Raw genomic sequence first — 17,732 nt, 5'->3', positions numbered from 1 at the left:
TTTTGATATCCAGTATTACATTTGCCTTACCTAGATCTTTCATATCAAAATTATTTGATCAAAAATTCTTAGTGTCTTTAATTACACTAATGTCTGTTCCGATGATCAACATATCATCTACATACAAACAAACAATAACACCACTATCCCCACTAAATTTCCTGTATACACACTTATTTGATTCATTTATTATGAATTCATATGATAGCATCACACTATCAAACTTCTCTTACCATTATTTTGGGGCTTGTTTCAAATCATATAGAGATTTTATAAGTTTACACACATTTTGCTCTTGGCCTTGGATTACAAAGCCTTCAGGTTGATCCATATAAATCTCTTCATCTAATTCACCATTTAGAAAAGAAGTTTTGACATCCATTTGATGGATTTCCAGGTTATAAATTGCAGTTATGGCAATAAGGATTCTAATAGTGGTTATCCTAGTTACAGGTGAATAAAGTGTCAAAGAAATCCATTCCTTCTTTTTGCTTAAACCCTTTAGCTACTAGTCTAGCTTTGTATTTATCTACAGATCCATCAGTTTTTAATTTCTTCCTAAAGATCCACTTGCAACCAATAGGTTTCAACCAGGAGGCAGATCTGTCAAGATCCATGTTCCATTACTCAAAATAGAGTCTATTTCACTCTTGACTGCTTCTTTCCATAATGAAGAATCTGGAAATGACATTGCCTCTTTATATGTCTTTGGATCTCCTTCTAGAAGATATGCAATTAACTCTGGACCAAAGTTTTTCTCTACTCTTGCCTTTTTACTTCTTCTAGGCTCTACTGATTCCTCAGACATTAGATGGTCTTTATCTATAGATTCAGTGGGTCTTTTAAGTGTGTTCTCACTTAGACTAGTCTTATAAGGGAATATGATTTCAAAGAATTCAGCATCTCTGGATTCTATTATGGTGTTAGGTTGCATATCAACATGATCTGACCTATAAATGAAGAACCTATATGCACTACTGTTTTGTGCATATCCAATGAATGCACAATCAACAGTCTTAGGACCTAACTTAGTACTCTTAGGATCTGGAATCCTAACTTTAGCTAAGCAGCTCCACACTTTAAAGAATTTAAAATGAGATTTTTTATTTTTCCATAACTCGTAACGAGTTTTGTCAGAATCTTTAAAAATTATCTTGTTCAGAATATAACAAGCAGAGAGAAGAGCCTCTCCCCATAAATTTTGAGGTAATCCTGAACTTCTTAACATAAAGTTTACCATGTTCATTAGAGTTCTGTTTTTACGTTCAGCAACTCCATTTCGCTGTGGAGAGTATGGTGTAGTAACTTGATGTATTATGTCATGATTTTCACAAAATTCACTAAATGCATTAGAGGTGTATTCACCACCTCTATTAAATCTTAAAATTTTGATCTTCTTTTCTAACTGATTTTCTACTTCAGTTTTATATGTAATGAATTTATTAAAAGATTCATCTTTATTTCTAATAAGATAAACAGTACAATATCTGAAGAAATCATCTATAAATGAAATAAAATATATTTTACCTCCTCTAGTTAAAATATTGTTTAAGTCGCATACATCACTGTGAATTAAACTTAATAGTTCTGTTTTTCTTTCTTCTACTTTGTAAAAAGGCTTCTTAAAGTACTTTGATTGCACACATACTTCACATTTATCTACTACTTGATCACTTTTAAGAATTAAACCTATGGTCATCATTTTATTTAAAGATGCATAATTAACATGACCTAGTCTACCGTGCCATAAACAAGAAGAATCAGTAATATAAGCAGAAGAAGATGAAGCTTTATTCATAATGTTCTCAGTTACATTCAGTTTGAATAAACCCTCACTAGAGTAACCATTTCCCACAAATTCACCACTTTTAGTGATTACAAATTTATCAGCCTAAAAAACCAGTTAAAAACCTTTCTTGATCAGAAGTGACCCAGACACCAGATTCTTTCTTATATCTGGTACATGAAGGACGTCACAGAGCTTCATAACTTTTCCAGATGTAAGCTTCAACAACACTGTTTCTTTACCCGCCACAACAGATGATGACGAGTTGCCCATGAAAAGCTGCTCTCCATCCCCTACAAGCTCATAGGAAGAAAATACACTTCTGTCACTACAGATGTGTCTGGTGGCACCAGTGTCCACCCATCAGTCCTTCACGTTACTAACCAGGTTCACTTCAGATACTACGGCCGACAGATATTGATCTTCAGCTACATTAGCCTGAGGCGCATTGTTTCCTTGGGGGTTTTTCTTCTTATCGTTTTTCCGACAATTTTTAGCATAGTGACCTGCTTTCCACACACAAAGCAGTTACCCTTCTTCTTCTTGAAATCCTTATTATTTTTCTAGAAATTACCTTTTCCTGATCCAAACCCAGGTTTGGAAGAGTTTTTCTTTCCAGATGAAGATTCAGTGAGATTTGCCTTAGAGTTAAACTCATAGGCCTTAGATTTCTATTTTCTGAAACGATTTTCCTCTTCAGTTCTAAGGTAAACAAACAAGTCTTGAAGAGAAAAATCATTTCTATCATGCAATAACGTGTCTTGGAATTTCTTCCATGTAGGTGGTAGTTTTTCAATAATTGCACCAATTTGGATCTGTTCTTCTATTTTGATCCCTCTAGTAAGTATGTCAGAAACAATCAAATGGATCTCATTCACTTGATCCTGTGGACCCCGCTCCGAGAGGGGCGGGGGACGGGCCCCCACGCTAGTCTCTATGGATCATCCAGGAGAATGGAGAGCTCTACCAAGGAACTCTCGAAAGAATGTGCCTCTCACAGCATGAGTGGCGATAAAAGGTGAGATACCTCTCGATTTGGGGACTAGCCCAGATTCGAGGTGTACCTTAAACAAAGAAGAGTCGACATCCAAGGAAGTGGGCCAAGGATCCCATACTATGCTCTGTTGCAACGGATAACCAGAGATATAAAATAAGATTCGTGCCTGGTTACTAATTTGGAAGGTCCGAAGAGCACCTCGTCCGCCCAAGTGCAAACACCTGGTCTCTTATGCCATTTATTATTGATTTTGAAGAGTTTGGGGCGAAAGTCATGTGAAATGGAAACATATATCTCCGAGAAGACGTCTATCTAATCATGCATGTCTCGGAGGAATAATAAGCACACACAAAATAGATGAAAGTAGTGCCACCTAAAAATAATTAGGTTATGAGTGTCGTACCTAATTGGTGTCTAAGTTCTGGTGTGCAAACACATGCATGCTACAGCTAAAGGTATAGGATCTGTACATGAAAGTAAGAAAACACAGCAAAACACACAACACAAATCAATTCTATACACGACTCGACAAGACGAATCCTAAAACTCTAATGCAGGACTTGACTCGGACCAAGATGGCCGTCCATCCCAGCTACTCTACGTATCCCGGCCTCGGGAAGAATCGGAGTCAACGTAGTTCGATGACCTATTCTAACTACGATGCTTAACCATCTAGAACCGCTATCCTAGACTCGATCCACTAGACTCGACTAATTTTTAAAGCTTTTTGCATGATTACTTAAGTTCAGGTGAATTGTAATTTTTAGGACTCTCTATATGCCCTAACTAATACAAGTTGATTAGCCTTAAGCTAATGCAGGTGAGCCCTACATCCTATGTGTAACTAGGCTGTGCAACCTAATGAAAACCATGGGCTGACTATATGCTTCTTAGTCTAGCCATCGGTTCGACTAAATGTCTAACCGATCGACTCGAGGCCTCCTAACTCTAGGGACACTCACACGACAGGACACACCATATCAATACAAATCAGGACAGACTCCTAACTCTAAAACATCCCAAACAGCTAGGACAGACTCCTAACTCTAAAGGAAGATCTTTTTGAAAAGGTTTTGAAGAGTTTTGTAATTTTGGAAGGTTTGAAATTTTATTTTTAAAGGTTTGGCTGGACTTGGGATGTGGATCCCAAGCTGCACTACGTACCCCATAGAAAGGGATCAAGCCAACGTAGTTCGGAATAGAATTCCTAACTACTCTCTTAATGACTCGAGATTTTTGAGATTTTTGGTTTTTCAGATGTTTTTGATATTTTTGACACAAGATGACAGAATCCTATCATCATAAGAGTAGGACAAACTCCTGAATATCCCGCAAAGGTTGGACAACATCCTATGCTTTGCGGGGGAAAAGAACAGAATCACAGCTCTGTAAGGGTTGGACAGCATCCTATGCCTTGCAAGGAACTGGATAAAATCAAATGACTTGACGAGAGGTTGGAAAGAATCCTAACCCCTATGATGATAGGATAGATTCCAGAAAGAATGACTCTCTAGCTAAGGACAGGCTCCTATGCTAAGACTAACTCAAAAATTGGTGACTCTAAGAGAGGTGCTAACGAGACATGGCATGTCTCCTAGGGATAGACTCACTATTGAGACAAAGCTTGTCTCTAAAGGATACAACTTTCTCTGCATGAGACATAGACTGTCGCTCTAAAGGGTGCGGTATTTCTACACGAGACATAGCTTGTCTCCTAAAAGGGTTTGATCTTTCTATTGAGACATAGCTTGTCTTTCTAGATGGTGGGCTCTAGATGACTCTTTCATTGCCCTTGCAATGAGAGGGGATTCTAGTGTCAAAGATGATACACACCTAAAAGACTGGGCTAGTCTTAAAACAGAAGAGGGGAACACTATACAGACTATGTAAGTCCCCTAAGAATGGGCTTAGGCTAACGCCTTCATCGCCCTTTTAATGATGAGAAAGGGGAAAGGTTCAAAGGGTGTCTAAAAATCTAAGAAACTTTTATCTAAAGAAAAAGGGAATAAAAGGAAAGAGGGTACTACCACGACCAGGTAAGTCCCTCCAACGATGGGCTTGGGCTAACGCCTTCATCGCCCCTGCGATGAATGGATTACCTAAAGAATAAGGGCATCTAAAAGATTACAAACTCTCTACCTAAAGAAAGGGAGATAAGAGTAGAGGGTACTTCCACATCAGGTAAGTTCCTCTAAGACTGGGCTTGGGCTATCGCCTTCATTGCCCTTGCGATGAATGGAATGATCTAATGACTTGAGGTTGTCTTTATAAAAGACAAAAGAAAGAGGGATACTACATGGACCAAGTAGGTCTCCCTAAAAGATGGGCTTGGGCTAGCGCCTTCATCGCCCTTTTTGCAAAGAATTACTCTTCACGGATCTAAAACTTCGGCAACTAACACATACATAAACATTGAATTAAAAGAAAAAAATTTATGACTCCTAAATCTGTAGAAAGTATCAATAACAAGATTTTGAGCCTCCATGACTATGAAGCTAAAAAAAACAAGTAGGTAAATAATAAAGAATCCATTACCCTGAATACTAAATGACCCCTAAGACCATATTCTGTTGAATATAAAAGGGACATGACACCAATGTACAGCATGTATACTAATTTTTATTTGAATTTTGATACCATTTATATCTTATCCATTATGATAAACTAGTCTTTTTAGGAACAAAATAAAGGACATACATGTTCCAATAAGTATCACATTCAGGAATTTTAAGTAAATTCATTTGGCTTTAACAAATAATAGCTTTGATTCAGGTTACGCCTTATTTCAAGTAACTTTATTAATTGAACTCATTTTCCAAAACAGGTCTGTTCAATGATCAGGATAAAATACCAGTTGAATTAAATCTTATTATCATGGTGAGCTAAAATCATTGGTCCTGTACATTGGTGAAATAGCAGCCTTGTGAGCTAAAATCAACAGCAGAATACATAACCTTGTGAAACAGCAGCCTTATAGTGTTGACTATGAAGAGAAAATATTGAATTTTATGTACTGTATAGTGCAAATACTTAGGAGTATTCCATTCAATCCAAAAGGAATTCAGGTTAAGCAAGCAAGCTGAGTTTATGCAATTAAGTTGGATAGTAAGCAGTGGACAACAGTTATGTGCTCTTGAACTGAACCAATGACACAAATGTAGAGCATACAGCTTATAAGACAGCAGTCATGCAGTAATGGACAGCAATTGTTCAGTGATGGAGATTAGTTATATGAATTCAATACAATCCAAAAAGTACATGGTTTCAACAAACTGAATTTATGGACTTCACAAAACATGGTTGAGCAGCTATTAATGTTCACAAAACCTTAAACTAATTGAATACTATCACTTAAACATGGCTACATGGCATCAAACAATGAGATGAAACTTGTTGGGCTGTACATATCAAATGGAATGGGGCTGCCAAAAAGGGGTACAAGGGCTTCAATTATACACACAGACATGAAACATTGCTCACAAAGATAATCCTCACACTATTCTCAAGAACAAATCAAAGAGTTTATGGTGGATGAACTGCCGATGATATAATTGAATGGGGAATTGTAGTGCTACAGGTGATGTAAAAAAATGGTTTTGGGCAACTCAATCCATTTTTACATAGAGGTCAAAATGATCTAAATAACCTCAATTCTTATACGAACAGGAATAATTGTAACATGTCCAATTATGACCAAAGTCATGATAAAGCAAATATCATCAATCTTGATGTTAAATAATAAGAAACAAACACAGGCTTTTTTACTGAATCTATCTCTCTATAAATTATCCATTCAAAACATTTATAAAATCATTTTCTATACATTCAATAGCTTATAAGCTCAAAACCTCACAATAAGCTTAATTAATTCAGTATGAATCCCTTTTGATAAAAAAAACAATAATAATAAAAATAAAATAAAGAGGCAAATCCTTTAACCATGTGTAAAAGACCTAATAACACCCACTATTGTCTACAAATTTCATTTCTCAATACATCAGCACATATCTATTTACATCTCAATTCAAGCTATTTCATTTATAATTTGCACCAGACAAAATAATATCTATCCAAATCAATGATGCATCTAACAGACAGTAGGCATATGTCTACTCAGAAGTAGTAGGGGCACTACTAAATTCACAAGTTAATTAAAGATCAAAGACAAGGTATAACTGCAATTTCTAAGTTAGCAATATAAATATCGGAATATGGAACAGAGTAGGAAGGAAAAATAAATGTCTTTATGAGCTCTACATATTCCGACCAATTCTATCTCCCATGAACAGAATCTCCACCATGCAATCCAAAAAAGAAGACATACTATTTTATTATCTTTTTTTTTTTTTTTTGAAAGCTCCAAGGAAATGTCCCAAAACAATGGTCTACAATACACCCTCACATTACTCATCTAATTATATGTAAACTCCAAATCCGTAAACTCCAGTAACACCAATGATAAGAAAGAAATCAATGAACTTTGAATTGAATGAAACATGATAGGCCATGGACCAAAATATCGAGCATACGGCTAACAATTTAAGTTCAAATCTTCGACAATGCTCTAATCACCTCTTTAACTGATGGGAGCATTTCCTTTCCAAACAAACAGACCGAACCAAATCAATATCATGTTCATGTCAACTTGTTATCTTTCTTCTTACAGGATAATGATGTATTTCAGCACTTCTAAACAATTCTCACAAACAGGTCAGGTATAAAAACATGATTCAACATGAATGGCTATAAGGTAATACATTTGACTTCAAATTCCCAAAACATTAACTTCAGTTGTTCCATTCGAAACGCACAACTGCTATTTATACTACATATGCAGCATATTGACAGAAACTCATGCATACAATCTGAATTTTCCTAAGTCTGGTAAGTTCAATAAATTATAAATCTATGAATTTATTCTACAAGACAAGATCTGATTACAAATTATAAATCTCTGAATTTATTCTACAAGACAAGATCTGATTTCAAAAACATCTGATGAATAAAAAGGGAATATCATAAAATGAATGAGAGATAGAGTAAAAATCTTTTCAAACTAGAAATGAGGCACAACTAATTATCAAATAACAATTTCTCTAAGAAAACAAGTATTCAAATGTATATCATCATCAAATTCTATACTACAACAGTAAATTAAAGGAATAGATAGAAGCAATAGATTATTCACTACAAAAATCTGTAAATGCATTTAAAAGAAATACCTGTAAGATAGATCCTCTCGCTTTTCCCTTTTTTTTTTTAGATCTTACTTCTAATCGATGCTTTTCAAATGCGATTTCTTATAATGATAATCAATGCCGATTGAAATCATGAGATTTCTCCAGATCTAGGGTTCAAGTGCTCAGATCTGGCCGAAGAGGAGATTCTTACCAGAGAATTGACAGAAAACAATCGGAGAAGATGAAGCTTGGATCGGAGATCAGAAATGATGATCGAAGGTAAGGCAAAAGGAGTTAAGCAGATAGTGATGAGGATGAAGAAATGACCGGATTCCGGTAGGTTTTCACTGGAGAAGATCGGAAAAGATGAACAAAATTAAGTTTTCTAAGATCTACAGTAAAAAAAAAGTGAAGATTGATTCTAAGTACGCATAAGAGAGAGGATGGCCGGAGTTATGACGGAGATTGATCGGAATCCCACCGGAGTTCGACCGGAGAAGATGAAGAATGGGCAGATCTAAATTCTCTCTCTAAGTTTTCTCTCAGACTTTCTCTCTCTAAAAGGGGAAAACGAAGATTCTCTTTTTTCTCTCTTTTTTTAAAAAAAAAAGCTTAAACCGTATTTATAAGTGTCTTTTTTTAGGTGATGATATTGGCACTACCATTTTTTATAAGCGCGCGGTTGTTCTGATGGACGCACAAATATTCACGTCTTTTCTGCCCTAGGCCGCGTCCTTTCCAGGATAAATTCGCCCCCTTCTCAGGATACATTCACCCCCCTTTCTGGTTTACACTACGGTCCTTTCTTGGCTCGTTCGCTAGGCAACTGGGCTCGGATTTCGACGAAATTTTGCAGAGACCTAGCTGGATCCTTAGCCTAGCTTAGGGTGAAGTTTGGGACCCTAATTCATTCATTTGATGAGGTTTTGCATAAAATTGGAAGGTTAAGGGCACGGTCAAAATGGGGTGTCTACAGATCCATAATAGATTTACCATTCACCATCTGATATCGAAAATATTTTCCAATAAGATGTTTCTTAGAACCCGTTGCTTCGACTAGGTATTTCTGCTCTAGAGTTTCCCACAACTCTTTTGCAGACTCAATTCTAAAAAAACACATCAAACAATTGATTACTGAGACAACTCAGTATATGTCATTTACAGAGATAATTATCTCTTTTCCTTTTCTCAGTGAAATGGGTTCTAGCAGGTTCTTCCTCATTAGGTGACGGTTCAGGATCTTTCAAGATATAGTCTAGGTTCAGAAATGTTAGAAAGAATCGCATCTTTTCTTGCCATCTACCGAAATCTGATTCGTCAAATTTTTCCGATCTTTCGGTTTGGGAAGCCATGATGATTAATTTTCAGAAGTCGAAATCCCAAAATTACAGATCACAGATCGTGAGAGAATTTGCCTTAAGATTGTTAGAAAATGATTTGCAAATCTGTAATTTAGGATTCGAGAATATCTTATAACGAATTAACCCTTTTACTTGAGAAGACAGAAATCAACAGTAACTATTCTCCAAGAATCAATTGTAATAAAACAGAGAAATAGTTAGACCACTTATCGAGTTGAGGCACGAAGGATCTTCGCTATCCTTAAGACAAATCTCGCCCCCACTATGACGAATCAATGGTGTAGATGGGCGTCTCGGCGTATGCCTCCAGGATACAATAACTCTTGCTCCAGGGGTGTGCAGCCCGGATGCCTTAAAACTTGCTTATATGAGCCAAAATTGCCTCGATCAGAAAGGGTTGGGGAGAAAGGAGTAGTTGCAGAAAACAGATGAAAGCAAGGAGAAGAATAATGGAAACAGAAAGTAGTTCCAAAAGGTATCTTTCTATTTTCCACAAATCCGAATAAATAGAAAATTGATAGACACGTTAGGTTGAAACATCGCACTCTTTTAGTGCGTAAGAGACGTTACCAAACGGTCACTAAACCACGATTAAAGAATCTCAAACGATAAAAAGAGTTAAAACAAAATAAATAAACTCTTGAACCGTTAAAAGAAAAAGAGAAAAATATATAATGGAAAAAGAAAAAGGCCTTGGGCCCACGCGCGCGGTCGGCCGAGCCGGATGGCGCGTGTGTGTGGTAAGACCAAAAGCCCGCCGGACCCAAGTGGGCGATCCGTGCGCGTAGGATCCACATAACCTCTTGCTCATTCACAAGGTTAAGAGAGTGAAAGTATATATATATATATATATATATATGGCCACTCTCACCCTCTCATACTTCCCATCCAGGACTAAAGTTTTCTCATGACTTTAGTCCTTTTGGAGGGAAGTCCAAAAGCATAAAGCAAGTCTCAAATAAGGACAAACATAAAATGACTAAAAACACCCCATTGTAAGTTTGAATTACAAAATGACTTTTTCACATAAAAAGTCAACAGTACGTATATATTTAGGCCCCATCCAAATTTTTGAAAATGAAGTGTACCGTCTAGACCATAGGATGATCTGAGCCGTCCATTTGATGGGCCATAATGTAAATGGGTTGTGCCCCCAAAAGGGTTGGCCCATCAAATGAATGGTTTGGATCATCCTGTGGTTGTACAGTAACATTAAGGCCCATCCACAACATAGGATGATCCAATCCGTCCATGGTTTGGATAATCCTATGGAGTTGGTCGTATACTAACATTAAGGCCCAATCGTAGGCGCCACCGATATTTTTCAAATTGAAGCGTACCGTCCACAGCATAGGATGATCCAAGCCATCCATGGTTTGGATCATCCTATGGTGTGGTTCGTACCAATTTAGGCCCCACCCATATTTTTGAAAATGAAGTGTACTGTCCAGACCATAGGATGATCCGAGCCGTTCATTTGATGGGCCACAATGTAAATAGGTTGTGCCCCAAAAATCATTTCCGTAGGATGATCACAACCCTACAATCTTTAGAGGTTGCATAAGATGTAGTTTCTATTTAGATCGGAGGGCTAGGATCAGCCTATGAAAATGATATTTGGGACGCAACCTATTTACGTTTATGGCCCATCAAATGGACGGTTTGGATTATCCTATGGTGTGGTATGGGCGGGGCCTACGTTGTTCAAAGATGGGCCCACCATTCCACCAACGGTTACTGTTGGGCCATCCTCTTGTGTGTGTGTGTGTGGAGAGAGAAAGAGAGAAAGAGAGAGAGAGCGGTCACATGGTGGGAAAACGTTAGCCAGCCGTCAGGCGGGGGGGGGGGGAATATCAGCGTAAAACAAAATGTCCCATCAACGTTGAGAGAGTGTGTGAAAGAGATGCGGAATCTATCACTATATTTAGCCGTTAATTTAACGGTCAGGATCATCCCATCTACGTACGCAATTTTAGCACCACCCATCAGATTATTTAGATCATAATTTAAGGGATTTTTTAAATGATATCCGCACTTCCTTTTAAATAATGGCACTCGTCACTCATGGTATTAAACTCTCATGCAACAGCCACTTGCGAAATGCCTTTCTAGGATGGTCCCTAGCAAACGCCTAGTTGTTAATTTTAAAACTATAAATTAAGGAGAGCAGGGTCATTGTGAAATCAATGGAGTTTGAATATTATTAGAAAATAATTTTACTATACATTTAATTTAGGGAAGTGATATATTCGCCCCCTTTTTATTTGGAAGTGATCTATCTATCGGGACCGTCCATCAGTGTCCTAGTAGGTCCTACTTACATTGTACGTGATTAAAATTCTCAAAATAGGGTAAGGGCAAGGTTGAGCGACAGTGGAGGAGAAGAAAGAGAAAAAGGTGACTTCTAAGTTCTAACTCGAGGGAGATGAGTGAAAAAAATTCTGAAAAAATAGGAATGGTTCGAAAAAAAATGGATAATGACTCGTTTTTACTAAAATACCCTTGAAATAATATTTATTGCTATAAAAATTGGAGGGTATTTTCATAAATTCGAATTTAGGTGTGCCACGGGCTTTTGTTAGATGAATTCGAAGGTTTTTTTGGACTTTTACATACTTAAAAGAGAATAGGGCATGGGTTGTAAATATTGGAAAAATCATGGGTATTTTGCTTTGTTTTAAAGAGTGGTTTTTTAAAAAAAACCATGTGCTTACAAAGAGTGGTTTTTTTTAAGGGATAATTACATTTACACCTCCTCTAGTTTCTGACATATCCGCTTCCACCCCTATAGTTTAAAACGTGACAAATACAACCCTGTAGTTTCAATTTGTTTAAGGTTTGCCCCCTCAGCTGAAGGTTCGTCCATAGATTGAAGGGTTAGGATGATCCGATGTAGCTGATTTTTTGGGCACACCCTATCTATGTCAGGACCCATCAAATGTACGCTTTGGATCATCCAAATAATGTGGGCCCATACCCGAATCCAAACACTACCAAACGCTTTGGATTCGGGTATGGGCCCACATTATTTAGATGATCCAAAGCGTTCATTTGATGGGTCCTGACATAGATAGGGTGTGCCCAAAAAATCAGCTCCATCAGATCATCCTAACCATTCAATCTATGGACGAACCTTCAGCTGAGGGGGCAAACCTTAAACAAAACGAAACTAGAGGGGATGTCTTTGTCACTTTTTAAACTATAGAGGTTGAAGTGGATGTGTCAGAAACTAGAGGGGGGTGTAAATGTAATTATCCCTTTTTTTTATTCCAAGGATGACAATGTAAAACTCATAGAAGCAAATTGACACCACCTAGTTTTGTCAGATACACCCTTTATTCATTTTAAACTCTTTATATTGGCTGTCATATCTGGTTGGTAGGTTAGGTTAAGATCAATCATTTTTTTTATTCCAAGAGTCCTTCAAACCTGGTTTGAAATTTCCATAATTGCTCATAATCAATCTAGGTATAGGAGCCTTGATCAAAGAGCTAGAAGTAAACTAGATTACAAGGGAGGCATTGCTCAGAGATTTTCATGGCCCTTGGATCATCTTTCAATAATGCACTTTCTTTGAAGTTCAAATCAACAGCAGAAAAAAAACAAGAGTTCCATTATAGCAATTTCTATATGGAATTGTGGAGGCACAACAAACAGGATACTTGAATCTTGACCTAGGTTGAAATAATCTGGTGGAAGGAAGAAGATGCATGAATTAAATATTGCAAAGAATGAAGAGATCAATGGGATGGCTTCATGCTTGTCCATTCTATGTTTTTGGGAGCACAGCAAAATCATTGTTGAGACTACATCATGAGAACCCAACCCGTCCTGGCAAACGGATGGGACAGGCCGGGTTTCACCCAACCCGCCCGGATCCGGGTCGTACGGGCCGGGTAAAAAAATGACCTGGAATTTTACAGGTCACAATTTGGTGAACCCGGACCCCACCCGTACGGGCTAGGTGGACCAGCAAGTCACCCCTTTTTCTTTTTTTTGTTGCTGTTTTTATTCCCTCACTATAATAGGATGATCCAAGCCGTCCATGTGATGCACCGTAACATAAATAGGTTGTGTCCAAAAAGTCATTTCCATAAGATACCCTAGCCCTGGAGGACTAGGATCATCCTATGGAAATGATTTTTAGTGGGTGACCTATTTACGGTGTGTTCCATCACATCATAGGATGATCTGGTCAGTAGAGTACTCTCTGAAAATTATGGTACTGTAAGGGCATACACCATGTAAAATAACGAACATTTGGGTTTCTACGGGCACCCGCGGGTCCACCTGACCTGGCCCAGTTTTTACGGGTTCGGCAGGGTCGGGTCAAATTTTCAACGGGTCATGATTTAGTGACCCGGACCTGTAAATTATGGGCGGGCCAGGTGGAACCGCGGTCCGGGTCACTTTTTGCCGGGTCTACATGAGAACCCAGTTCCCAAAATAAGTTCGAGCATCATTTCTCCATGAAGCTAAAAAAAATCTGTACTCGAAACAGAATGAAAATGATTGCAGAGAACAGAAATCAATGGATGGCTTAAAGCTTGTTCATGCTATGTTGTTTTTAGGAGCAAGGCTAAATCAATTTTTGAGACCAAATCATGAGAACCCAGTTCCCAAAATTAGTTGGACCATCATTTCTCCATGAAGCAAGAAAAATCTGTATTTGAAACACGATGATATTAAGTATTTGATTAAATATATTGGGTTTCTGACAGTTATACATAACCTTGCCCCAGAAAAGTATATGGTCCAGCCAAGGTATTATAACTCAAAGACAGTATATTAAGTCGATTTGAAAAGGCTAACCAGACTTTCACTGAGAATACCTCTCAAAATGAGACTCATGGCAATGTGGATCAAGCCATTCACGAGGAGAACCCTTAGTCATGGCAACACTTCCCTTACTTCCCACAAGCTCCCGTAGATTTTCCACCTTATTCTCCCTCCCCGTGCCCGAGAATTTCCTGTCCGCTTCCTTTAGTTTATGCTTGAGCCGCTGTTTACGGACTAGAGAGTTAAGCTCTTGTTGCTTGGCTTGAGAAGGTGGGGCCCCGTGTGGTCCTAAGTAGATCTTTTCCTCTTCCTTAATGACCTGCTGAAGTGAAATGTTCAGGCTTAAAAGTTAAAAGGGATCCAAACGCTAGAAATGGGAAAAATTACATTCACACAAACACAAAACCATCCAAGCTTTCTGATGATCCAAAAGCTTTTCAACAGGAAAGGCAAAAAAAAGCTGACCTTCGGAGAAGGTTTCAGGTCTGACACTTCTGGTGGCACATCCGGCTCACTCACGCTAGATTCTCCTACCGTCAAGCTTGGGATCACGAACCCATCAGTGTCTGGAACATGAGACCAATTTAATGGCTCAAAATCTAAAAATATGGTTTCGAACAAACATATTTGTTCGAACAACAAATGATTTGTAACTTTCTAAGGCTAAGTTTGAGGACTGATATTTAATCATGAGTATGCCAACAAAAACTAACCATGAAACTGAGATCGCATGCAATCAGATAAATGTAATGAATATTACAAAAAGAAAAGGTAATTAGTCCCAATGAATGGATACCAGCTTTCCTCAATGATAAAATGTATTTTGACATTTTGACGAAGAGATCCCAAATACAGCAAAAAACAAAGCAAAAAGGGGAAAAAAGATTAGCAGGCATACCATACCGATCAGAGATGCACAAAGAACAAACACTAGCATATCCAAACAAACCAAAATGCAATTTGATTATATGATAGAAACGCAAATAGGAAATTAGAATCCAGTGTAGGTTTACAATAGAATACCGAGGAATCAAGCAGTGAGCCATCCAATTTCCAAATAAGAACAAATTAATACATCTGTAGGAAACGGTTTTCAAATAGTACATGAACACAAAATAGAATACTAGATCATCATAACATAAAGATAGAAAAGCAAATAGAAAATAAAATCATGTGTAGATTTACAATGGAATACTGAGAAACCTAGCAGTGAACCATCCAATTTCCAAAGAAGAACAAATTAATGCATCTGTATGCTATCTCTCACACACACATATGATACATTGATATGGATCTGATGCTACCATCTTAATTAGCGTGTCCGTGTCCTATATTTCGGAAAATGCCTAATCATATCTCCGTTCTCTTGCCGGTGAACTGTCTGTATCCGTAGCTGGATATATAGGTTAGTAGTATTGGAAAGTTGCAGTTGAGTTGATATCCATTCTTTCAGCAATCCTATATTTGTTAACAAGAACAAAGCATTTGAAGGGTTGGATTGGACAACTTTTCCTTGCCCATTACAGCCCGCTTCCCCCCGCCCCAACCCCCCACGTGCAAAGAGACAAAAACGTGATGATTTGATATGGTGAGTCCTTAAGTGCATGATGTTGATGATGTTTTGTATGACAACATAAACTCTATATATGATCATGCACTCATGATGAACTAGAAGAGGAAATCGAGTTGAAAGTCTCAACGGAAAGCAACGAGCACGTTCAGGCCAGAGAAGAATGCGGCAGTTGAAATAGATTAGGGTCCAAAAGGTAAATGGGGTATTTATATTTTTTTCACAGGAAGGTGACTTAAACATCTTAGAGGTTTTAGGGGTAATTTTATACATAGCTATGTGATGTAGGACCGGGAAGAGAAATAGAAGAAATAGGAGAAATAAGAAGAATAAGAGAAGATTAAAAGTAGAAGAGAAGAATTATTTTTTTTGAAAGGTCACCACTCATCGTGTTGCGCGCCACCAACGACTCAATTTTAAGCCTACCACGCCCAAACTCATGGGTGGCCAATCCACGCATCCCTGAACAACACCCACAAAGAGTTGAGCATGGAGCTTACACGAGGCATGATGCCCAGGCAGGCGTGCCCTCACCTAATGGTAGAAGAAGTAGAAGAAGAATAGGAGAAGTAGAAGAAGAATAGGAGAAGAAAAGTAGAAGAATAGAGCAAGAAAGAAATCTGAGGGAGAAGCTCTCAATTCAATTAATCATCCAAAAGTTCATAATTCTTAATACAATGAGGCCTACATATAGTCAATGGGATGGAAATAAAATTCCATGGAAAATAAAATCCCTAGTAATAACATGAAAAATAAAATCCTAGAAACTAAATAACATGGAAAACTAAAAACATGTAAATAAATACTAATGGGCAAATATGCCACTTATTTGGCCTACTATCTGCATCATTCTCCCCCTCCTGAAAAGAACTTGACCTAGAGTTCTAGTCCGCCTAGATCAAATATGTAAACGACTCACTCAAGCAGCAAGAGTCGCAATCTGTCGGCGACACTCCTGATGTGTAAGGCTCGTAACAACCGTGAGAAGCATCTGAAATGCCGACAGAGTGAGAGGGAAGAAATCGCCCATATAGAATCATAAATGCGTGAACCTTTCTTGGCAAGTAATGAAGCTGGGAAAATGACAACGTACTCCTGGATGAGTGGGATCGGCATAACAGTTACCAATCCATGACCATCCACCAAAAGATCAACACCCACTGGTATCTCATCAAGCTCAATTGAATCATCAATAAAATCATCTGCTAGGGGCGTATCTGGCTCAATGCTATCGACCAGTGTGCTAAAATTCTCTGTCGGAATATCCACGGGAGACTCAACACTGCCTGTAACACCCAACATTTTTTTAGAGACAATTATAAAGAATATATATATATATATAATATATTGAACATGATTTTATGGACCCACCTCTAACCCAAAGATTAAAGGGTGTGACTAACCTACTAGTATATAATAGAAGTAACTATTAATTAGGGGCAAAGTTGGGTGAAATAAATTAGCAAAGAAATGCACTTTAGCCACCAAAATATGGGGCGTGTATGGTTGCCCACCAAAATAGGCGTTACAAAAGTTTTGGAAATTTGTAATCTATTCCTTTTTGTTACACGCCTAAATTAGTGGGGATTTGGTGGATATGGATAGTACAAAAAAAAAATATGGGGAAATCTATGTGATTGCTTTTAATTAGCAATCAATAAGATTACTTGGAGGCTAAGTAACCTTATAAGGAAATTTCTAGATTGTGGATTATTAGTTTCTTTAATTTAAAATTTAAAAACGCTTAACAATAGAGGATAAGATCTTTACAACTCACCAAAGTATGTGACTCACCCAAAAGACTAAAAATAAGGGGTGAAATATTAACCAAAACAGAGGGGGAGAATATTGTAACCTCCCCTCATGCCCAAAATTGTGGGACGCCCATTTCTTGAATTCAAAAAAAAAACTCACGTCCTTTTTTATCTCTTATGAATATATATAGTATACTTGTATTTCATTTTTTATCCTCGTCTCTTAAAAACCAAACATTAGAAAAAAAAAAGGGGGAAAAGAAGAAAATAAGAAAGTGAAGGAAGTTTGGGGGTAGATCCAATTT

At 37.6% G+C, this 17,732-nt stretch overlaps 1 protein-coding gene across 2 annotated transcripts in view; it reads right to left on the bottom strand.

Moving 5' to 3' along the window:
- Positions 1-14,004: 14,004 nt before the first annotated feature.
- Positions 14,005-17,732, bottom strand: part of LOC143863397 (uncharacterized) — a 31,268-nt gene continuing 27,540 nt past the window's right edge. Inside the window, exons 2-3 of one of the 2 annotated variants that reach the window (XM_077374064.1) lie at positions 14,569-14,669; positions 14,005-14,425 (exon numbers count right to left, since the gene is read on the bottom strand). In XM_077374064.1, coding sequence (XP_077230179.1) covers positions 14,144-14,425; positions 14,569-14,669 — 383 coding nt within the window. In that variant the 3' untranslated portion in view covers positions 14,005-14,143. The remainder of the gene's footprint in view (positions 14,426-14,568; positions 14,670-17,732) is intronic. The other variant, XM_077374068.1, reaches the window with a different exon arrangement.

This window comes from Tasmannia lanceolata, unplaced genomic scaffold (genome assembly GCF_043159265.1).
Source record: "Tasmannia lanceolata isolate RefF3 unplaced genomic scaffold, GAP_Taslan_0.1 ptg000003l, whole genome shotgun sequence".
Classification (NCBI taxonomy): domain Eukaryota; kingdom Viridiplantae; phylum Streptophyta; class Magnoliopsida; order Canellales; family Winteraceae; genus Tasmannia; species Tasmannia lanceolata.
Note: the sequence above shows the minus strand (reverse complement) of the source record. Positions and strands in the feature narration are given on the sequence as shown.